The sequence below is a fragment of the Arctopsyche grandis genome, chromosome 3 (genome assembly GCF_051622035.1).
Source record: "Arctopsyche grandis isolate Sample6627 chromosome 3, ASM5162203v2, whole genome shotgun sequence".
Taxonomy (NCBI): Eukaryota; Metazoa; Arthropoda; class Insecta; order Trichoptera; family Hydropsychidae; genus Arctopsyche; species Arctopsyche grandis.
Genome location: NC_135357.1, coordinates 18779483 through 18804340, shown reverse-complemented (window position 1 = coordinate 18804340; position 24858 = coordinate 18779483). Strand labels below are relative to the sequence as shown.

At 32.7% G+C, this 24858-nt stretch overlaps 2 protein-coding genes across 5 annotated transcripts; one reads left to right on the top strand and one right to left on the bottom strand.

Annotated features, from left to right (window-relative positions):
* The first annotated feature begins 5118 nt into the window (after positions 1 to 5118).
* On the top strand, positions 5119 to 8517 carry RpL4 (ribosomal protein L4). Its single transcript, XM_077427844.1, has 10 exons — positions 5119 to 5267; positions 5704 to 5881; positions 6122 to 6203; positions 6471 to 6634; positions 6708 to 6832; positions 7051 to 7149; positions 7342 to 7477; positions 7657 to 7792; positions 7877 to 8036; positions 8113 to 8517. The coding sequence occupies exons 1-10, from the start codon at positions 5265 to 5267 to the stop codon at positions 8419 to 8421; spliced, it is 1392 nt and encodes a 463-aa protein (XP_077283970.1). The 5' UTR covers positions 5119 to 5264; the 3' UTR covers positions 8422 to 8517.
* Positions 8518 to 8911: 394 nt separating this feature from the next.
* LOC143909711 (sodium-coupled monocarboxylate transporter 1) lies at positions 8912 to 24240 on the bottom strand. 4 transcript variants are annotated; one of them, XM_077427828.1, is made up of 12 exons: positions 24128 to 24240; positions 23979 to 24034; positions 21505 to 21574; positions 12242 to 12668; positions 11836 to 12158; positions 11601 to 11755; positions 11369 to 11509; positions 11075 to 11293; positions 10380 to 10653; positions 10157 to 10264; positions 9920 to 10071; positions 8912 to 9829 (listed from the first exon to the last, which is right to left on the bottom strand). In XM_077427828.1, the coding sequence occupies exons 4-12, from the start codon at positions 12444 to 12446 to the stop codon at positions 9391 to 9393; spliced, it is 2016 nt and encodes a 671-aa protein (XP_077283954.1). In that variant the 5' UTR covers positions 12447 to 12668; positions 21505 to 21574; positions 23979 to 24034; positions 24128 to 24240; the 3' UTR covers positions 8912 to 9390. The 4 variants fall into 4 exon arrangements, with proteins under 4 accessions (XP_077283954.1, XP_077283956.1, XP_077283953.1 ...); XM_077427830.1 differs by lacking the exons at positions 23979 to 24034; positions 24128 to 24240 and adding an exon at positions 22760 to 22936 and having other exon boundaries at positions 12242 to 12468; positions 12621 to 12668; XM_077427827.1 differs by having other exon boundaries at positions 23979 to 24239.
* Positions 24241 to 24858: the final 618 nt, after the last annotated feature.

The following is a 24858-nucleotide window of genomic DNA, read 5'->3' as shown; positions in this document are numbered from 1 at the left end:
GACCGATTTTAATCGCTGTGTTGTTTGGTCCTCGAAAGAAAGTCATCGCTTTCTTGAATTTTTGGATTTAAAATAAAAATTCCACTGTAAAAAACAAAGTATTCAAACGTGTATAAACACCGGATCGGTGATTATTAGTCACCGGGGCCTGAGGGGGCCGTGTATTGTTCAAAGGTTGTAAATGCATTGTTAAAGGTTTGCCGAACAATGGATAGCACTGTGACTATCATACCTCTAGTGATTATTCCGCAAAAAGCGATCTCGCGCAAGTCACTTTAATCTCAATCACGGAACATCTGGCACCCAAAAACATCATCAATCGAAAGCTATCCACGCCAAATATTGTACTAACGAGAACTCGAGTGCCGGATGTTCCGTGATCGAGATTTTAGTGACTTGCGCGAGACCGCTTTTTGAGGAATTATCCGTTTACCCATTTCAAAATTTATACGAAGTACACATTCCAATAAACGGGACCGAAAACAGAGGATTTGAATTTCTTTTTTTTCGCTTTTATTATTCGAAATAAAATATCGACCGATTTTTTAAAAAAATATATTAAACATCTCTTATTTTATCTTTCTTATGACGAGTTTCACTAAAAATATTTTTAAATATTATTTTTTCAGTCGTTTCATATTTAGGTACATATGTATACATATAATTAGCCTGTATTTTAATTTATTTTTGTCAGTATTTCAATATAAAAGGTGAGTATTTATATTAAACGGCCAGCATCTATCGTTTAGTGTGCAAGTGGTCAGTATAAATAATAAAAAGTCCGTATTTATATTAAAAGAGCAGTATTTAAACACGTGTACATGTTCAGTAATGATGTCCCTTGGGAAGTTTTATTTTGACGAATGACCAGTGTTACTTTTTGGTTGGTATCAACACAAAGATGATCTTGATAGACAATGGGTCCTTGGACACAGTCAATATTACTTACAGTATCACCCGTATCCAACTCCCTATATGGGAGCTGGATACGGGTGATATTGTTAGTAATATTGACTGTGTCGAAGGCTCCAATTCCATCGAACAAGCATTGTTATTTGTTGGTAAACGGATTATTTCGCGTATTGTGATCGCGCACACGTCAATCGTTGTCACGAAAATCGCAAATACGGAATATTTTGCACTCAAGTTCTCGTTAGTATGATAGTTCACGATAATTACTCTCGATGAATGGACTTTTCGGGTGCCAGATGTTTTGTGATAGAGATTTTAGTGACTTTTGCGAGATCTTTTTTTGCGGAATAATCACCAAACCCTATTTGTTCAGTTTTTTTTTTTAAACTCCTTTTGTTAATAAAATACTGGCCCAAAACGGATTTACATACTTACTGAAATTGATTAAAATACTGGTCAATTAATTAGTTGCCTCTGTAATCGAGTTTCAACCCAAAATATTAGATATAAAATAAATTTGGCGAACATCCACCGACTCCGCTAAATTTGTCACTCAGACGTTACTCGTAATGTGACCACGTGTTAATAACGTCCAAGTGAACAAACGGTCTAAGTGCACTCGTATCGTATCAACCCAGTATTAATCACATTTCTTTCCATCATTGTTTCGACTATTTAATTTTTGTATTTCTCGAAAGAAAATTACATTTTATTACGTAGAGATTAGGTGATTAGTACTCGTTGACCAATGATTTTAACCTTAAACATTAAGAAATGACAAATTTCTTATTCAGTTAACTTTAGTAAATGGAATAATATTCTTATGATTTTTTGAAAAATTTTACGCAGCAGTATAATGTTTTAATTTTTCAATATTTTGACTATTTTACCAAATATGTATATATGTACATACAATTTAATTATATTTTATTGCATGTAAACGTCGACCAATTAATAATTATAAACTAAATTATATAAATGTTTGACGTCCGAAAATTAAAAGAAAGATAAAAAATGTTTTTTTATTAATAATTTCCAAAAAACTACATAAAATCTAAGGCTTCGATCCCTTGTATTGAAAAATTGGGATTTTTGTTTAGTGAAATTATTGCGTTAAAGGTGTGATATGGTAAACGGACTACTAGTCATTTGTGAACCAGTCAAAGGACAACCGGTCGCTCTAGATCGGTCACACGTGATCACCCGTCACACTAAAACTGGTCACAAGAAAACTGGTCACACCTAAAAATTAGTCACGAAAAAACTGGTCACACCCAAATATTAAAAATTGGTTGAATTCTCGGGTGTGACCAGATTTTTCGTGACCAATTTTCGGGTGTGACCAGTTTTCTCGTGACCAGTTTTAGGGTGTGACCAGTTTTAGTGTGACGGGTGATCACGTGTGACCGGTTGTCCTGTTACCGGTTTCCATATGACTAGTAGTCCGTTTACCATGTACGTATATGCAGTGGCGGACTGGGACTGAAATCAGTGCATGCCAGGAGTCAAAGGGGGCCCCACCCAGGGTTAAAAAAATTTGTCCCCCCCCCATATAACAAAATTTTCTTCTTTCCATCACGCTAAAAATCAAGGGCAAAAAATAAATAAAATTTTCAAAAATGGGAATAAACAAATTTAGGTACAAGAAAAATGGCAAAAGCAAAATAGATCCATAAATTACATTGTATATTTCGTTTTAATCCTTGTCCTAGGTAAATAGAATGCATCATAAAAAAATGCGGCATAAAAGCAGCTTTTACTTTCGGTAGAAAACAATCAGGGACGTCATTTCAGCTTTTTCTTGGGGGGGGGGGGCAGGCGAAGATTGGTCAAATTGAATTTTTTTTCAAAAAATCTTTTTTATATCGGAATAAAAATGGAAAATATACAATATGAAAAAAATAAGCTTATTTTTGAAAAAGTATATATAAAAGTATCTTATGTAAAAAGTCAAAAAAGCGCCGCAGGCGAAAATTTTTTTCCAAAAATCTTCACATGGTCGCAAAATGGTTAACAAAAGTCGACCATCAAAATGTATCACTATATCAAAAAATATACAAACTTTCGGAAAAATAAACGATACACATCTGTTTTTGAGACAAAATAAAGTAAAGGCGACCTTTCTAACGATTCCCTCAATGGGATGAACAATTTCTAAGAATGTTACCCAAGGCATACCACTTAAAAACCAAAATATATTTGCTTCAAAATAATAAAATCTTTTTTTTTCAAAGCACATAGCAGCGATTATTTTATTAGTTACACAAAAGTAACATAATATAAGAAATAAACGCAGCATTCATAGATCCATAGTATCTCATTAATCATTAAATTCATAATATTTTCTAAATTCACCTATTCCTTAATTTAGGGGGGCGAGTGCCCCCCCCAAATTACATCCCTGAAAACAAAAAATGCATAATATTTTCAATTAATGTTAATCGAAAATCGAGATTTTGGGGAGGGGTTATCCTATGTTTCTATATACATGGATGTGTCTAGATTAGGAATAGATTTTATATTCGGAAACTGTTTAAAATTGTGTATTTAAATCTTACTATATCGTCGAAGTATAATCAAATGTTATTTTGAAAGTATGTATGAAGTAAATTTTAATCGCTGGTTGATGATGAATCGTCCTATCAAAATTGTTTTAAGCAATTCAGTTTATATTATTCACGGAAATTTGTTTATTCCCATTTTTATTTCATTAGGTAGTTGTTACATAGGTTGGAAATATTACATAACCTTGAGGTTGGAAATGGGCCCGGTAAAAGGGCCCACGCAAATGTTGAAACTTACATTTCGAGCCTAATAAAATAAGTTAGCCGATCCTTGGGCTGTATTAGTTGTTTGTGTATATCGTAAGAAATTTGTTTTGTTGAAATACCCAAACTCTAGGTCCCAAAGTGCAATATCCTATAAATTTTTACACACGTGAAATAGTTAAAAAGTTATTTAATTTTACTGAGGGCCCATATTTTCTAACGGATAGTGGGGCATGCCATCGGGCATGTACGCTTGTATGGCCAGTCCGCCACTGCGTATATGTATATACTGTTTATCATGCATACATTCTTTTCGATCTTTGCTTTTTGATCTTTCGGCTTTCGACTTTCGATGCAGTGACCCAGACCCGCAAAAGGTTGAATTTTATTTGCTAAAGATGAATTTCATTTGTAAAAGGTTGAATTTCATTTGCCAAAGGTTGAATTTCAATCGTAAAAGGTTGAATTTGATATGAAAAAAAACTGTATCAATTATGATTTCTTCAATTTAATATTATCATTAATTTATTATTATTTTGGAAATTAATTTGTATCAAAAAATTAACAAATGCAATATTTAAAGTGAGTGAATATATTTCTATTTGTTTCTAGTGAACAGGAGCACTAAAGGCCTCAATAAATTCTAGGGTGACCTTGTAGGCCTTTTTGACGAATAGGCGCGCGGTACAGTCAATGGCTACGTCCACACTACCGATATTCTCGAATTTTCCATACCCAGTTCCCATATTGCAACCTGTGGTTGCTATTTAGGAACTGGTTATAGAAAATTTCGCAAGTATCGGTAGTGTGGACGTAGCCAATAACAAAATGTTGTCAGACGAAAGAGCGAAGTGAAATATAGAAGAGGCTTGTAAAAAGCGGTAATTGGATTATTAGTCACATTGCGATGGTCACAAAGACAATTTTTGCAATGAATACGTCGAATGCGGAATATTTAGCACTCGAGTTTTCGTTAGTATGATGGACTTTTCGGCTGCCAGATGTTCCGTTATAGATACTTTAGTGACTTTTGGGGGAGCGCTTTGTGACCAATGATCACCAAACCGTAAAAAACCACTATCATCCGTATCAATTGATAGTATCACGCCTGATACACGGGAGATACTGTGGATTTTATTGATTGTGTTCCACGCGCCAGTTTATCGTAGCGAAACATTGCATCTTGCTCTCACAAATCTATCTTTGTGTGTACGAAGTTTTTATCATGGAGTCGGGCCAACGTTAAAAGCCAGCATTCTACACGCGACAAAAACCTCGCATGTGCGCGCTCCGAATAAAGAATATTATAGGATTAATGATTTTTTTTAATTTTAAAATTCAAATGAGCAACGACTATACGTGTGGCGAGGTGTTTTTGTAGATACAATGGAATTAAAATGTACGGAGGTAGCACGCGGACAGAGATTGGCGGGACGATCGAAAGGTGAGTGGGTTGGTAGCAGTGTCACGATCGGTGTCGGCGTCCGCATCCGGCCTTTTCCGCCGCGTGCGCGTCGCGGTCGGAGCTCTGCAAGTGCGAGTCGCAGTCAGCAGACGTGCACACGTGCACACGTCGCTGCCACCATGGTGAGTCACCGGCGCCTCTTCTCCAGCTCTTCGTCCACCTTCGCTCTCACCCCACCTCGCCCCTCTCCACCCCACCCCACCCCACCCCACCCCACCTCGCGCTCGTGACGCATCTGCTGCTGCCACGCCACGTGTCTCCTAGGTTAGGTGCGTTCGTACCTTTCCCAGCCCAGCCCCTTGTCTCGATCGACAACGATTATGACACGCGTCGGCTCCTCGACGAACCATCATCATTCCATCGTCGCCATTTTCACTCGGATCCGACTTGACGCATGTTTTTCAAGCCACATGGGATGCGCATACATTTACACATTGCGATCCATGACATCTGAACGATGCGCTTGCATGTTTGCATTTTGAGAGTAAAGTGTGGAATTTGAAAGCGTTTTCAAGTGTGTCGAGGCTATTCTTCAAATATATATTATTTGTCTTTTAGAGTTTGTCGGTGGCGAGACCGCTTGTGTCGGTGTATTCCGAAAGGAGTGAAACTGCAGGAGATGGAGTAGTCCTGCCCCATGTATTCAAAGCCCCAATCAGGCCCGATGTTGTCAACGAGGTGCACATTTCGATGAGCAAGAACCGTCGTCACCCATACAGTGTCAGCAAAGAAGCAGGTAAGAACGCATTTCTGTTTGAATCCTTAGCATGTATGCATTCGCACTTTATGTCCTCGTGATTGGTTTTTTAATGCTTCATCACGTTTATTTTAAAAAATGGTGCAAGATAAAATTGGTGGGACTAGGCGTTCCCTTCTTGTTCACTTTGAACAGCATGGGGCAGTGCCATCGAACATTATCATTATAATCTATCTTTTTTTTTTTATTGTTTAAATGTTTTCTGTGGATTTTTTATAGGTCATCAAACGAGTGCTGAATCATGGGGTACTGGAAGAGCTGTCGCTCGTATTCCTCGTGTTCGCGGAGGTGGTACTCATAGGTATACCTTTTGATTGTTTGTCACCTATTTTGACTACCGCTCAACTTGTGATATTTAAATATCATTTATGTGCATTGTACAAGTTACAAAATGTGATATTTTTCATTGTGACACGTATAATTAATGCTATATTGATAGATCTCGTTGATCTTTGGTAGACTAGTGTCTTTACAAAGGGTAGTCTGATCTAACATATTTTATATTTAGATTTTTATATTACTTTGAACATGGAAGATTCTGTATTAATTGTATTATCGTTTATTTTAGGTCCGGTCAAGGTGCTTTCGGCAACATGTGCCGTGGTGGACGTATGTTTGCCCCCACTAAGCCATGGAGACGTTGGCACAGACGGATCAATTTGAAGCAGCGTAGATGCGCTCTCGCTGCTGCTTTGGCCGCCAGTGGAGTACCAGCTCTCGTTCAAGCTAAAGGTCTTTAACTATTCACAAAAACTCCTCCATCTACTTTTTGTAAAATCTAAAATTCGACATTTCTCTCTGATAGGCCATGTCATTGACAACATCCCAGAACTGCCATTAGTTGTGACAGACAAGGTGCAAGAACTGACCAAAACCAAACAAGCCGTCGGGTTCTTGAGACGTATTCGTGCATGGCCAGATGTGCAAAAGGTTTGTAGTCGCTATGTGTATCGATCTGCACTAACTATGTCCACATGATAAGTCTGTTGCTTATTGTGTAATATTTCAGTGCTATATCAACGTTAAATTCTCGGTTCTTGGTTTAATTATTTGCACCAAGTCTAGTTATTTAAATACATTCTATATATGTTTATTATATGTTCTGTTTTAGTTGTAGCCCAAATATTTATTACTTTTCGTTATTTTAGGTTTACAAATCCCGTCGCATGCGCGCTGGTAAGGGTAAAATGAGGAATCGGAGGCGTGTACAACGTAAAGGACCCCTCATCGTGTACCATCGTAATCAGGTATGAAATCACTGCTTGTAGTGTTGTTTATTCTTGTTATTACAAATGATGATACGCTTTTTCAGAGCATTGGGTTATGAATACATATGATTACTTATAACACGTTGACTTTTTCTGATGACTTTAAATTTGAAAACATTTATATTGACCATGATGTGTTTTTATTTTAACTATATATGTGATTGTCAATAGGGTCTCGTGAAGGCTTTCCGCAATATTCCCGGTATGGAACTCATTTCCGTGGAGAAATTGAGCTTGCTTAAATTGGCCCCAGGTGGACATGTCGGAAGATTTATTATCTGGACTGAATCTGCGTTCAAGAGGCTAGGTGAGTCAATGGAATCAAATACATTTGGTTGATTTATAGATATTGCTGTGATGATAATTTTGGTCCGTGTTTATGACTAGCACTGATTTTTTTTCTCAACCTCTTCTGACGACCCATATTATTAGTCTTGTTATACTGCTAATTGTTTTCGTTTACTAAAATATTTGTTTTAATTTTAGACAGTATTTTTGGATCCTGGAAAGTACCATCCAAGGAAAAGAAAGGATTTAACCTTCCCCAACCTAAGATGGCTTGTACTGATTTATCTCGTTTGTTGAAATCGGACGAAATTAGGAAGGTCTTGCGTGCTCCTAGGTAATTATTGAATACTAAATATAATGAAAATAGTATGAAATACAAGGTCATATTGTATATACTGATATTTTTGGGTAATTCTAGGAAAGCAGTGGTACGACGATCCCGCAAATTGAATCCATTGACCAATACTCGTGCCCTGTTGCGTCTCAATCCATATGCTGCTGTAATGAAGAAGAAGGCTATCTTAGATGGAGTCAAACGCACATATGACAAGGAACTCAAACAAGCTGAAAAAGCTGGAGTATGACATCAATATATAGTTAATATTTACGCGTTCTAGTGTTTCATATTAATGATTATCGCGCTTGTGATTTCAGATCAAATTGCCCGCCAATAATGTTGCCGTACGTGCTCTGAAATTGCGTGAGAATAGAACTGCGGCCATCAAAAAATTCAGAGCCACAAAGCCCAAATTGAATTCTGCACAGAGGAAAGAAAAATCCGCCGCAGCAAGGAAAGTTAGAGCCGCGAAAGCGGCAGCTTTGAGAGCAAGCAAACCCATTGTAACAAAAAAGGTCAAGAAAACGCCAGCTTCCAAGGATGCTGCTAAACCAGCACCAAAAAAACCAGAAGCCAAAAAGGCACCTGCACCTAAAAAAGTAACATCACCCGCACCCAAAAAGTGAAACAAAACATTTTGATAATGTGTATTTTGTTAACGTAAAAGCTGTATGAGGTGGCGTGAAAATTTATAAATAAATATATTGAAAAATTACATTTCTCTTATTTTTATTACTCATCTCCTGATTCATTATTTATATTAAATTTGTTATTCTCCTGGGTGAGTTGAAGATGCATGCATACATATATAGTATGTTAAATCTGCATAATTTCGAACTTGCCGTGAATATAATGAAGTTGACCAAATGTAAAGCTAAACAAGTCTCGAATTTCAATGTCATGAATTTAAAAATGCGGATCTGGGTTTTTTTCTTACGTCCAGAATCAGGTGCAATTAATAAATCTTTCAGTAGACAGCTGCTACATTACAAGTTTTGAAATGCATTGAATTTATCTAGTGGAATTTTGGATTGTTAACTAGGAACGTAATACAGGTGAAAATGAGAGGAAAAACGTATTGTGGTACACCCAGGAATGTAAGTTAAAATGAATTTTAGATATTACAATTTTTTTTATTTCATATTTTTATCGCTCATTACATTAAACAATACAAAATACACATTTAAAATATCGTTTTTGGATGGAACTAGTCTTAAATATTACGTTCAGTTTTATTCATACAAGATCAATATTATGTAACACAAACATGTGGACGATCCTGCTATTAGTTTTATTATAATACCACATTGTAACATACAGTATGATGTGCCAACCAAATTGAGTACTCGTATAATGTGTTGCCACTCAAGTTGACTGGTTCATAATGTCTGTAGTACTAAACATTACAAACATGTAAAATAAAGAGAAAGTAATGTAGATATATCTTATTGTCACCTATAATAATTATTCAATCTTAATTCTTTATGATGCACGAGACATCATAAATTTAAAAATAAATACAATGCTAAATATCACATTTCAATGTAATTATATATTATGAATACTGTTTTCAGTTATTGCAATTGTAATTGTCGTCAGAATTTAGTAGCATGATTACCCAATTCAAGGTTGCTATTTTTTTTTAAAGACCCACACTTTGAATCTGAATTTAAATAATTTTTTTTGCTGTCGTTATTGGTCGATTCTATAACTACCGTGTGATTATTAATGTTCTCCGTCATCTCAAATACTGGATTATCAATTTCTTTGCTCGGTTTTTCGCCGTTTGGCAAGACAGCAGCTTCCATAGAAGTGTTGTTTTCATTCTTGTCTTTTTTCAGATATTTTCTTGGTTTTCCTGGAAACCACCTGCTCATTTTTAAAATCAATGGGTGCAGTAAATCCTCATCATACACATCGTCATCATTTAATGGAAATATTAAGCTGACAACTACACCAACCACCACTGTGATGAGTGTTCCAATCATGGCATAGTACATGTATGTCATTAGATACAAAGGTTTTAGAGGATTTCTGCGAAATAAAGGTGCATATTTGAATTATACATATATGCTAACAAATTCTATAGTTAAAAAACGAAAATTGATTATTTATTTTACTCACGTATCTAATGGATTTATTGTCGTTGTGTCAAGATGATTGAAATGATCCAAAAAGTGTGTTGTGTTTATATTGACCTCTAACGGCGGAGAAGGTAAAGGCCATTGCTGTCCAGGTTTCATAATATGTGCTGAAAATGTTGTATTTGTGCATCCCTAGAATGGATTTGAGTTAGCGTTTTTATAAATATTAAATTCTCTGTATTTTTAAAAACATTTAAGGTTTATCTGAAATGCATACACTAATAGAAAGTGGAAGAGTTTCAACTTGAGTTTGATCATACATTAGATGCCCAACTGTTATCCACATGGTAATAACGTGAGAAGTAACCATTCCAGCAATAGCACCCTTAAAAATAAATATAAAATTGAAATTTAATATGAAATGGAGAAGTTTTTTGTTATGAAAATATTTGAATTATACTCTGTTCAGTAAAATACTAAAATATGGTATAAATGCATACTTTTTTAGTTGCACATGGTATGAGCATAGCTAGCACAAACACTCCGAGTAGGGGACCGGATGTAGCAGATGTCATCAACATATTACTTTCGATTACTCCCGATAGCAAACCCACACCGAAGCTGATTCCCATAATTATGATTCCATAAACTGCGCCTAAAATCTTTATTATTGTCAATTGTTGTCGGTCTTTTAGATTTTTGAACGCTGGAGCTTGAGACAAAAAGTCTTCCCATGTGACTGTTGCAAGTGAGTTTAACTGTGAAACTGATATACTAAAAAAAAAACGAAATAGTTAGTAAAACAATACATATATAAATTCTATTGATCTACTCCGTTTCACCGACATGAAATTTCTCGACTTTTTTTATGTGTATCCCGTCATCGAGTTTGTGTACCTATACATATACAAGAAATGTTTTACACGGTGAAATACTTAATTTACGATGTAAACATTAACTATTGAAAAAATATAGTAAGAATTGATTTTGATTGAAAGATGTGTTAACAGCTTAAAAATCTATGAATAATCACAATATGTCTCGAATACTATAGATATTACATGCATGTATACAAATACAAATTGTATATAATATACAAATTCCTGTTCAAGTAGACGAAAAGTCGAAAAAACGAGTGTCGAGAAATTTTAAATTGGAGGAATGAAGCATAAGTATAAAGCTAAACAAATCTTACCTCAAAGCACCATTAAACAAACTTCCCATAAATAGTCCCATGACGCCAGGGAAATAAGAAAATTTGTCTTCCATAAAGAATGGCAGAATTTCATCCATTTTCTTAGTATATCCCGCCGTTAGGGGATCACAACTAGAGTATATGCTGTAAATACCCATTCCAACAATCCAGGATAAACTGAACAATACCGTTATCATGGGTATATTCCACAAGAGTGTTCTGAAATTTAGATTTTATATGATTTTATATGAATTTTAATATTTATACGAGGATTTGTATAAAAAATATGCTTACTTTCTAACTTTCTTTTCTGATTTCATGCTACAATATCTCTGAACGAAATTTTGTTGACAACCATACAACGATAAAGACATGAACATTTGTCCAACCCACGCAGACATAGTATCAACGCGAACATTGAGATCCCACTTGAAACTAAAAAGAACATAGTTTTGTTTAATTTTAATTTATTTCATGTCGCTTGAGGATATTTTCACCAAACAATTAAGATTGTAAAATTAATTACTCAAAAAATTTTAGTCGACCACGTTCAGCAGGTATTGTAAACATGTTCACCGGTCCGCCAACTTCATAAGCGCATTGAATTATGATTGCCATTGAAATCAATATCATTGTCACCCCTTGGATGACATCGGCTTTAATTGCTGCTCCGAGACCACCCTAAAAGTATGTAAATAGTAGCCTATAATATATTATAATTTAAAATACATAGTTTACACATGAGTTGATCGTTTTCTTACAAATGAGTTGAACAAGATGCTTATTACAGTGATGCCCAAAATCGATGCCCAATAAGGAAGCCCAATCACTGTATTTAATGCTACACATGGTGTAAATACTGTCACACCCAAATTGAGCACTTGTCTCCAAATATAAGTGGCAGAAGCTAAGCATCTGACCGTGCGAGATTTGAACCGCAGATCTAAATACTGATACACCGACGTAATTCCAAGAGAGTAGTATATTGGAACAAATACAAACGACACTATGGGATAGGCAAAAATCATGCCGTATAAAGTTTCCCACATGGCACTTCCCTTATAAAACAATTCGGATGGGAAACCTAGAAACAAAATAAAACATTTTAATTCATAGTGTTGTCAAATAAAAACAAAAAAACAAAATGTATAAAATGTGTTTAATTACCGAGAAAGGATCGTACTCCTAATGTTCCTCTTGCTATTGAAAGCATCATGGCTGCTGTAGATACACTTCCTCCGGCAGCAAATACATAATTTGCTTTTGTTTGTGGAGTCTTTGTTTTACTCCAGAATGGCAATAGAGAACTTCCAATTATAAACACCAAAAATACTATATAGTCCACAATCAGAGAACTTGGTTCCATAGCCATTTTTAATAAGATTATTTATTCACTAAAACAGTTTATTTTATAATCAAATTGTCTTTTTTAAAGCGTTTTTCATTTATTTATCTTATTATATTATCACAGTGCAATTCAACGTTTAATGATCCCCGAATGTTTTGGGATATCATAATATTTTAATTCACAGATTTTCGTATTCACCTTATACTTTATAGCGCACCGATTAATATTCACCAAATTGCTGGATAGCTAGAAAATAAAAAAAAAAAAAATTGTATAAGAACCTATGTACATCTAATATAAAATTTCGCAAGAGACTTTGTATGTATGTATGTACATATGTAAGTTTTGGTTCGTAGAATCCGTAACGTTAAATTTGATAAAAAAATTCGGATGTGACCAACCCATGACTTTATCTATGTATTTGAGGAATATTAAAAGGTTAAAAAACAAAATTCGATATTGAACCGTACGGACACATTATGAAATAGTAATAGCTATGACAACATTTTCGAAACAAATTGAGCGCAAATGTATGGAAACTTGCACAATACAAAAGTTCTACTTTCAGATGTCGGATTTTGTTCAATTTTTTTTTACTTAAAATCACTATCAGTATTATACACATTAAATATCAAAAAGATTAAAAAGGTCAAAATAAAATAATGAAATATTGTTTTAAAAAAAATACTACTTCCGGTTTACGAATTTTGACCAAAACCGTATCAGCTCTAAGGTAGTACATAAAGAATATAAATATAAATTTTCAGCTTGACACGTTTAGGGGTGTGGACAGAATGGTGGTCACAACATTTTTGACCTTTCTAAGAGGAAAAAAACCCACTTTCGGTTTACAAAATTTAATGATTTTTTTTTTATTTTCATCACATTGATACAAGAATTATACTTGAATTTTTTCATGACGAGCACACATGTTTAAGGGGTCGAAAAAAATAGTGGAAGAAAAATCAAACAAGAGTAAACTGCCACTTTCGGTTGACGGATGCTTACCAAATTTTATACATAACTTTGTGTTAAGTTTAAACTTCTAGATATCAAATTTCAGTTCAATAAACTGAAAGGTTTTTGAGAAAAAGATAAAAATCCTCGATTCTCTAGAGTAAAAGTACTACATACTTACGGTTCAGGTAAAAATATAAGGTTATAAAGATTATAATTTCTATTGAATTTAAAAAAAATTCAGTCCGATTCAGTTAGCGGTTTGGGAGATAATTGAGTTCAAAAACTTAAAAAAAAGAGGACACCTATAAGGGAAGGTACATTAAAGGTAAAATTTGAAAAAAATTTACGTCATGTCGATAAGAATTGCAGTAACCTATACCAAGTTTCAGTTCGATAGGACTAACGGTGTTCAAAAAATCCCCTAAATACACAGACACAAACACTATTTTTCTAGATCATGAAAACGCGATCAATGATCGATTCTGAGTTCGAATCCGTCAAAATCTCTAGTTCGAATTTTCGCATGATTACAAAACTTAATTTATTGTTACTACTTACATACAAATTAATATTCAAATAAATTTAAATAAAATAAAACTATTCAAATAAATGTAATAAAATGTTTACTATTAGATAAGCCATGTTTAAGTGGTTTATATTATAAATATCGAGCGAAGCCGGGTAAAACCACTACAGTATAATATACTTATTGAAAATTGATTATGCAGTTTAATATAATAAACACACATTATGAGAATAACATTGTCAGAGTACACAGTCAATATTGATGCCAGAAATGCAACAAATCGAAGATCGCCTACTACATTCATATAAATAGTACGTTTGAGTGTGTCACATACCAATTAATAATTCTAGTTTTAAACGCCATTTGAAGTGTGAAAATCACATGCAATTGAAGAAAACTGATAAACAAGGAAAATCTTCAACCGAATTTCAATTAGTGTTAGATGACGAGCATGTACATACATACATACGTATGGTGTAATATTCTCACGATACATACAAAAAATCGTATAAGCTGATATTTGCACTAAAATTACTTCCGATAAACCACTGTTAAAAAAAGAATCACATTCGCGACACGCGAAAATTTGTCACTGTGCCTGAAGTGCTCTTCGAATAGGCAAAAAGCTCGTTTTGGCTCTATACCAAGAATCGTGCACTTTGATGCGAACATAAGAAATCTGACGTCATCAAGTATGAAGGCCGTTTATCAGTTTTAGTTGGGCTAAATAAATATTGAAAGCGTGAAAGATGAGGGGTATTGGACGATTTGTCGTCATAATTAAAATACTCCATTTATTTAGCAGGCCAGTGCTAAAATTGTGACTATTGGCCGAGTGCTAAATCTCCGCGAAATAAACCGTTTAATTTAACCGGTAGGTAAACAAAAATAGTGACTTGAAATTTGAACGATAGTGCAAATCTCAAAAAAAAGGTTTTAAATTTAGACCAGTAGTTGCAACAAATTGCAAATGCAAAAGTTTTGTCACCGTCTTGCCAGTGATGACGTATGGATGCGAAACTTGTGCATTGAACGCCAACATGAAATAGGTCTAGTGCACTCACAGAATTGTGGAACGCCGTATGCTTGGCATAACGAGGAGAGATAACAAACGGCAAACGTGGGTTAGAAGGATGACAAAGGTTGATGTAGATGTTAATGTTGATTAGAAGTATGAAATGGTTGATTTAATGGTGAGAATAAAGAAATTGAAATGGCAATGGGCAAATCAGACAAATGTATGGGATAAGATAGACGAGATCTTTACAAAATAGAGACGAATGGAAGCGTGTTGGAGAGGCCTTCATCCAGTAGTGGGTGGCGAATGGCTGTGATAATGAAGCAATATTATACTATACTTGGATTTCCCCTTGACTATTTCGAAACTAGGTCGGTCATCGATTAAAAAATACTTATACATAAACCTATCACCTGATTAATGTACTAGATATTAATTCACGCAAAACGAAACTAGAGCTAATACAAAGTATATATATAAGAAACTACTCAGATCGGATAATACAATGCAGGACAGTAAACAATATCAGAAACAGATTTTTAATTAATGCGCAATTTGATACATCAATATGAATTATTTGCAGTAAATTTCTATAATACCGAGAGGGTTATTCGAAGAAAATTTTTACACCTGTATGTATATGTTTTCTCAATTTTTACTTAATACATGTGCGAAAAAAAGTATTTAACGATTCACAGCTAATAGAATTACATTGTATTGGCCGTGAAACTCGAATTTTGTTTCAACAATATAAAAAAAACCCAAGTTTTACACAACAATTTAGAGAATTCGGCGAACCAGCCGTACATTATCAGTTGTATAATTATCAGTCGACGTTGTTAATTAAATTTCACTAATATTACGAAAGCCGTAGCTATTTGCAAACTATGTATATATGATTTTTAGTCCGAGATTCCAATCGAATCGAGGTAGCATCTAGTGAATCTTTCTTTTTAAAAAATAATTAACAAGTGCTAAGTGAAGGTATTGAAATTCGCAAAATGATACACCAACTATTCTGTACATATGTACATATGTATGTCATGTTAATTTATCCAGCGAAAAGGATATCGAAGTGAGACTACGAAAAGTAAGTGATTGAATCAATTGAATAAACTTCAACTCACGTATTTTCAAATCACCTTTCGTATAAACAATAAGAAAAAAAAACAGCACAGTTTCACAAGTCTTTCATCGATGCATTCGTCTCATGTTAATTTATACAATAAACAGTGACTCAACTTTGAATAATTAACTACGAAAAAAAGGATTTTCACGCAATATCTTAAAATCAAAATAAAAAAGTCACAAGATTTATTTTTCCAAATAAAAATAATGTATGTACACATATGAAAACAAGTGTCTATATTGTTTTATAAAACCGTAAAAATCGTATTGATTATTGGCAATAAGTTTTCTCAGCAGAGTTGTGACGGGAAAATTTTTCATTTCATACAAATTCCCGTCTCAATTGTATTGTAAAAAAAATGAAAACTAACGAACGCATGAATCATTCTTCACATATGTTTAACTAATTTGTAAACTTATTTACTGTTGAAGGTGATGTCCCATTAGCATAACTTCCATGTGCGTATGGTCAGGTTCGAGATAGTTATGTGAACATTTGATAAAGATGTGTTAAAACACATTTCTTGGAAGTTAATTTGTCTTTTGAATGTAGAATATTTTTTTAGCGAGCGATAGCTTAAATATTTTCATGAATTGTCAATATCAATGATATTCAAATACAATATTACACAAATACATAATATTTTATAAAAAAAACCATTGCTCTTACAGTGGTTCATACAAAAAGATACACTTTAAATAATTGCTTTGCGTGAATTTAGTCAGAGGATGTCGTTAGGTATACATTTTGACATGTAGGTGACAAAAAAAGATTCAAACGATGCGTAAATTTCACACAGTAGGTATTAATAAATAATAACGCTCGTTTATAAATCTAAAAAAATGAAGCTATAAAAAATTGTATAAAATTTTGCGGATGTTATTCTTGCGAAAATATGTATGTTTAATACATCAAATGTTATGAAATATTACACTGAGCAACAAAAAATCACGTTTTTGAGTTACCAGAACGGAGACTAACCAATCTTTACTAACTTTTACCCACTGAATTCGAATATGATAATGATTTTTGTTGGTTGGTGATCGTTTACGAGATATGAGCGTTTAAAAAAATCCGTGATTTTTACAGTTTTTTGGCTTTTGCGGTCTTTAACTCAAAATTTAGAATTGTTACGCTCAAAGTGAGTATTGGAATCAATAGTCAGATATTTTTCCTATTAATTGTTATATTTCATTGCTTTAAAATACTTCTAACTAATTGTCTAGCTAATTTTAAAAGTCAAAAATGTATTTATTTTTACGAATTTTTTCTCCATGCTATTTTGCATTTATTTGACAAATTTTTTATTTCAACACGTTTATAAGGATTGGTTTTCTATCTCAATATTTTTTTTATCTAAACGTACTAACTCGAGCGGTAATTGCAATTTAAATGCTTTCGTAATAGAGTTTCGTTTCGAGATAGTACGTTTAGAAAAAAAAAATATTGAGATAGAAAACCAATCTTTATAAACGTGGTGAAATAAAAAATTGTGAAATAAATGCAAAATAGCTTGGAGAAAAAATAAATTTTTGACTTTTAAAATTAGTTAGACAATTAATTATAAGTATTTTAAAGCAATGAAATATCACAATCAATAGGAAAAACATCTGACTATTGATTCCAATACTCACTTTGAGCACAGCAATACTAGATTTTGAGTTAAAGACCGTAAAAGCCAAAAAACTGTAAAAATCGCACATTTTTTTAAACTCTAATATCTCGTAAACGATCACTAAACAACAAAAATCAATATCATATTCGAATTCAGTGGGTCAATCTTAGTAAAGATTGGTTAGTCTCCGCTCTGGTTAATTTTTGTTGTTGCTCAGTGTTATTAGCGAAATACGCAACAGTATAAGGTTCACATAATCTAAAATTGATTACCACAAAATAAAATTAAAAATAGTGAACTAGATTATTAAAATTATTAAAATAATCAATAAACACTTCATAAAGAGAAAAACTGCCTTTGTAATATTGAATTTCTTTCTCATTAATTAATATAAAAACGATGTATGCATGTACATCCCTAATTACCAAAGGAGACGTTCAGCTTTTAGTGCACATCTATGTTGCATTGCTTATTTTTTCAAGTGAAACCTGAAGCTCTTAATGTTTTTACCAAACAGAAAAAAACTATGATGGAATGTTTGTAAAGCTTCAGACCAAGTAAATACATATGCTTACAAACAGGACAAACTGGAAATTTTCTCGTAAAACAAAAAACGTCAACATAAAACGATGGACTTCTAAGGACGCCTTAAGAATATTTAATAAGTTGCATGAATAGTGTAGTTGAAGTTGAAACTCTTCGATGAAAGGAAGTTCATGAAATGCATGATGTATATATGTATATATGTACAAACATATCTAAAAATGAAAGTCTTTAAATCTCATTATATGTATTATATAAGGTGACCATTTTTTTCAAATTGAAAACCAGATCAATTTATCAAAATAATTTTTTTTTCTTAATACTTTCATTATTAAAAACTAACATAAAGAATTATTTATTATTCTACACAGAACTGGTTAAAACTATTCTTATCGATTAGCAAAAATTTTAAAGTTTTTACATTCAATGTTGCGTTTTATCTCTGGATCACATAAGTATTGTTCATCAAAGAAAAATGTCCTTCGGCAGATGCATATGTTCCTCATACTTTATGTAATCAATTAATCATATCTATTATCTAAACACGATTCATATGAATTTTTACAAGTGTGATTATAGCGTCAGATTTTATAATACACATGTACATATAAAAGCAATATTGTGAGTTAACTACTTTATTGTCCGATGAACATGGAAATATTTTACGAGGACAAATCGCAATCAAACAACGGAAAAACACGATTTCGTAACATATAACTTAATTTATAATATATTTATGTATGTATGTGTGTACATACCAGTGGCATTCCATGTAAATCTCCCTGTTTTTATCACACAGCTTAACTTACGTGTGCGCGAGCAGGATACAAGGGGACACGGTATGACGTCACATAGTCCCCTTGTATCCAGCTCGCGCACACGTAAATAAGGTTGTGCGAAAAATCGGAGATTTTCACGGCACGCCACTGGTACATTTGTACATGTACACAGTGACGTCCCGACGGCATAGGCAGGTAAGGCAATGTCTAATTGCGGTAAATTCTAAAAGGCGACAAATGACTTTGGCGAATGAAATAAAATTAGTAATAAATATTTTTCTCTGAAAAAACCAGTTCTCTTTCTATTCGACGAAAAAGAGAAAGTTTTCAACGACGGTAACATTGATTGATGACTGTTGACAGACTATCCTACGCTCGCTTTACTTTGACGAATGCCTAAACAATCAAGCATCAGCAGTTCAACGCAATTTTTGCGTGTTCGACGTCCTAACCCCCATAAGTTACTTTACTTATAGTTCCTTCAAGTCCGTTTTAGCTTTGCAGATACCAGTGCTGAACTTACAATCGGTTTAGCTGTCCATTTTTTTACAATGTTTAGTACCGGCCTTACACCCAATGGCGCCCTCGGGCATTTTTTTCTAAACATCATTAGAAAAAAATTATAATAAACTGAATTACCATCCTCCTTTTTCCCGGGCTTGGGACCTTGCTACAGTTTCAGGCAGTGTCAGCAAAAGCATAGAAACCCAAATGTTTCGATATAATTCTTGTAAATTATAAAATTTGACACAATGAGTAAATTAATTTTACCTTTAATTAATTTAATTTTAACTTTATTTGAAAGAAAGGAAGAAATTGATAAGTTCATTGCTAATAATATCAGATTTTGAATTCGGCTTTTTCCAGTAGATTGTTTGAATAGAATTTTCAGAGTACAAATGCAGGACCTTTGGCGCTCTAATTTTAATTTTAAAGCGCTTTTGGCGCATCGAGCGGCGCCCTAACTTATTTGGCGCCCTCGGGCACCACTCGACCCAGCCCTCCTCTAAAACCGGCACTATCTACGTTTCACTTCGCAAACGATTGAGCTAAAATTGCTACAGTCTTCCGATCGCTTTGAAACTTGTCCATTTTATACGGTTAGGTTAACAATGGAAATTTCAATCGATTTCTATAGTTCTATGGTGAAAAATAATCGTAATAAACACTTCTAAATTTACGAAATTGTTGAAGACGGTGACGTTTTTCTTATATGAAAAAAAAATCTCATCAAAGAATGGATCATTTTACCAACATGTGACTACACGTTTTTGAGGGTCTATATTATTATTAGTCTTCGGCGGACGAATGCGCCGAAACGGGATCCTTTCTCATTTTTTTCTGTGCTGGCGTATCCACGCGCCGCGCTGTAATTAATTATTATACATATGTATTGTGTAGGTCTTCCACCTTGTAAATTTTAATTAATATAGTGTAAATAAATTTAAATTAGTTTATATAACAACATGACTGCGAAAATATAATTATTTTAAATCGAGTGTAATTAGAACTTTATAGGAATCTATGACATTCTAATAGTGTGTAAATAATTTAACAATCAAGAATGAACCACCAATTCTATGTTGATATATGTAGATGAGTGCATACTAATTATTTGTATGTATTTCAAATTCATTTTAAGATATTTGTGTTTCTGAGTATTGTATTTCCGACCTCAAAATATAAATTAAATATATCAAAACAAAAATTTGACCATATTTCTAGAGAAGTTGGCATTTTGAACTTTGCCTAACGGCGGCACATTGTCTCGGGGCGTCACTGTTATTTGATAAAATCTCTCGTGATGAGACGATGAGTACATATGTATATGTAATTTTTTTAGCACTTCGTTTACTAAAAGTATAAGTGATCAATTGGATACTAAAATGAAGCTCGATTAATTTTTTGGGAAAACACTAGAGATTCAATGAGACGTTGCATATACAGGGTTTTTTCCCATGTACGCGGTGGAACGGCGTTCCGGCACCTTTTGGTCTCAGCATTTTTCATGTTTCAAACGAATATTCTATATAATATAATTTGAATATAATCTTTTCCAATAAAAAACTTGACAAGAAGTATGTAAGTTCCGGCACCTATTTTTTTTCAAAAAAAGCTCTGTGTATACATATGTATATAATATTGATAATATGTAGTGAATATGTGTATATACATTTATGTATAACATATATGTACAGACATACATATATATATGTATTATAAATATTATACTCATATACACGTCTCATTGAATTTCTAGTGTTTGCCCAAAAAATCAGCCGAGCTTCATTTTAGTATCCAATTGATCACTTATACTTTTAAAGAGAACGAGAAAAACATAAATTCAATTACGTTTTAAAATGATCTTAAAAATAACATTAAAATTTTTAAAAAGAAAAATTGCTTTGTGGAAGAACAATAAATTAGATATAGTAAATTATTACTACTGAAAATACTATTATGCGTATAGAGAGTATGTTTCAAAATAATTCTTAGAAATTTGAATAATCACCTGTTTTGTGCTATTTGAAACGTTGTCCTTCAAGTGCTTTGTTGATTCAATTTGTCCACCAAGACTGGAGCTAAAGACAAAAAAATAATCATGTGAAAATCCATGACATGTTCGTGTCTAAATACATATGTATTATTATATTATGGACGGTATTATCTTTATTCCTTGGGTTATTATTGAATTTTTATCACCATGGCATATGAATTATTTATATGTGCAACTATTTTTTGATTTATATATGTATGTATTTAAATAAATATGCAAATATACTGAAGTACCTACGATATATTCTTTGTGAAGAAAACAGTAATAAATGAAACAATTGTTAAGTTAAACGGTTAATAAAACCGTAGTAAAATCACAAACAATCAAACAAATAGAGACCGTCCAAAGTGTTAAAGTTTATCGTATGAATAAACTTTTAAAATTTGATATCGATTGCTAGAATTGTAAATATTATAGAAAATATAGTAATTGCTTTATATTAACGAGTCACTTCAGTTATTTAATTATTTAAATCAAATATACATATGTAAATATTTGGATTGGAGAATGATGTTGGTATTATATAATATGTATGTATGTTTGTAGGTACAGTATATTTATTTCATGAAGGCACTTTTACTGATTCCATTGGGTTTTAAATATTCATATATGAAGCAAATACGTGTACGCTGAAACAGTAGTTATAATAATTATATGTTATATTACTGATATGTGGCATGATGAAGAATTTCTTTGAATGGAGAAAATTCATCCCTTTTACGAATCGCGAGATACTGAAATGCATAATCAAACGAAAACTTCATTTAGTTTTTGAACTATGTATTACCATATTTTCTGGTTTTAGAAAACTTCTGACTAACTTATAAAGTTTGCTCAGCATTTTGGCTTTTGATAAATAAATTGAAAGATGAGCGAAAAGAAAAAATCCTTCTTTATTGAGTCATCTTCAATACTTATCGTATTATAATGTTTTAAAACAATTTTAATTACATTTACCAAGTCTTATTTAAATTATATTTTCACCGTCTTTTTGTGATCCAACTAAGAGGTTGGTTATGTCATAAATAGTTATCAGTGTAAAAAGTTGATTTGTAACTTAACAGAAGTTTGGCATTCTTTTAGATAATTCATTTGTAAAAACTGTCATATTCATCGGTGTTTAATTATTGTTTTGCAATCGACGTTTCAAAACCTAATAAATTTGAATTTGCATGAGTATCGCGATTTCAGTGTGACACATTTAGAATACCTAATTAAAAACCGCTCGAAGGTGTATTGAATTTGACGTGTAGAAGTAATTTTCCGCCGCATAGGTCAGTAGGGTTAAGTGCAAAATCATTAACTGACATTTTACACAAAGACCAAGTGCTTCGGTCAACATGTCAACTAAAATGCGTCGCGCAAAGAGCATTCACAGATAGCGAATGAAAACATACCAAATTGTGTTTTTTTTTTATCAACTATTGTATCATAAGTTCATTAATCATGCATACACACGATATTCTCGTAGGATGACAACTAACCGTATTTTGTAAAATAAACCAGGAGCTACATAAAGTACAATAAACAATGGAGACAATTCAAAAAATTTATTAAATGAAATATAGTTAGCCACAGAAATTACTAACGTATAAAAAATATTCCATCGCACATGTTTATGAATGGGTGACACCGTCATTCTCACTATTTTCACGCTGTGAGTTAAGCTATGAATACATTTACTCGTTATTACAATTATCTGACCAAATGGTGGTGCAGCAATTACAATTATGTGTAATCCGTCAATGTCGACAAATAATATGATAAATAATAAAATGAGACAAGTTGTAAGTAGTATGCATACATGAGTAATGTCGATGTATTTTTAAATACGACTTGTCTAACAATGTATAAAATATACAGGTTACAAACGTGTTTGGATGTGTACTTGGAAACACATCGAAAGTTAATGAATTAATGTTTAATGTAAACTTGAAATTTAGAATACAGTTTATCTAAATTTAAATATTGATAGGGGTTGGACTATTTCTAGCTTTGAACGCTCTCCGGTAAAATAATTATATTAAATGGGAATGAAAAAAAGACCCATCAATATAATACATGAATTTAGACGATGTTTGTATGTGAATTTGATGTACATAAATTATTTTTCATAAATATTTAGACATTAAAATTTTGCTTTACAAAGATTTTGGATTCCGATCTTTTTGTTGATCACTTTTGGGCAATGAATCATTTTTTATATGTATATTTCGGCATACTACGGCCCCGATTTAGGGGTCAGAAACAAAATAAGAGTATATAACAATATTTTCAATACTTACAACAATACTTTGAAATAAATTAATTTTTGTAGTTCAAAAGTGAGTTTGTTTTTAATAATCAAACATTTATGTGTATTTTTTTCAAAACCATAAATTGTTGTAACAACATTAAATATTTTTCAGTTTTTAAATATATGTACTTACATGCTTCAGTAATTTATAGATCAATGCATTGTATAGGAATTGATATTGTATTTCTTCTAAAAGAACAATGGGTTTTTTTAGACTATATCAAATTTTATTTCAAAGCCATTCCAAAGCCAAAATATGAACTAAATCTTCTTAATGATTACTTTTTATTTAAAATTTCAACGAAATGAATAATTTCAGAAAACGCATGAATGTATAGGTACTGGCAGTGTTATGGTGGCGCGTCCACCCTGTGAAGCTCGCGAAAGTAAACTGAACATGTTGATGACATAAATGGTGGTGTGCACCATGTACAAAATTCAGAAATGCGGTTAGATCGGTCGCAAATCAATCTATGCAAACTACACGAAGTTTCAGAGAAAATGTATATGAACTGGAATTTTCTTCTTATTACATACATACTTACGTATCATATGTATTTACATAGATAGGTCAACAAATTTTCACGCTCGAATTGCCTGTTGATCATTATTATTATATTCAGATTCAATTATTTTGCTTTAATTTTTCAAGAAATTGAACAAATGAACATGATTTATAATTCAATATATCTAATTCGATGTTGTAGATATTCTGATCTCGTATACATATGTAGATACATATACAAATGCGAGAACGAAAGATGCGACCACCGAAAAATGCGCAAATAAAAATACTATATTTTTAGTTTTTTGTTTTTGGTTTAAAATATGTGCAAAATTTGGATTATTGAATTTTTAATGCATAAGCGTGAATGGGATAAATGAAATTATTCGAATATTTAGTTGCAATTATCAAAATGAAAGTGATGTTTCAATAATTCGAATAAAGATGGAAAAATAGAGAGGACGATGTTACTCGATTTTCAAGACCAAATAAAGTAATAGTTAGAGTA

What these genes read in the sequence shown, in the direction of transcription:
- RpL4 (XM_077427844.1), top strand. An exon ending in TCGTGTACCATCGTAATCAG is followed by an intron (nt 7,150 to 7,341) that starts GTATGAAATCAC and finishes GATTGTCAATAG; the next exon opens with GGTCTCGTGAAGGCTTTCCG. An exon ending in ATCTGCGTTCAAGAGGCTAG is followed by an intron (nt 7,478 to 7,656) that starts GTGAGTCAATGG and finishes TTTTAATTTTAG; the next exon opens with ACAGTATTTTTGGATCCTGG.
- LOC143909711 (XM_077427828.1), bottom strand. Translation starts at nt 12,446, where the DNA reads ATGGCTATGGAACCAAGTTCTCTGATTGTGGACTATATAGTATTTTTG. An exon ending in TCAGAAAAGAAAGTTAGAAA is followed by an intron (nt 11,294 to 11,368) that starts GTAAGCATATTT and finishes TCTAAATTTCAG; the next exon opens with AACACTCTTGTGGAATATAC. An exon ending in TTGTTTAATGGTGCTTTGAG is followed by an intron (nt 10,654 to 11,074) that starts GTAAGATTTGTT and finishes TTTTTTTTTTAG; the next exon opens with TATATCAGTTTCACAGTTAA.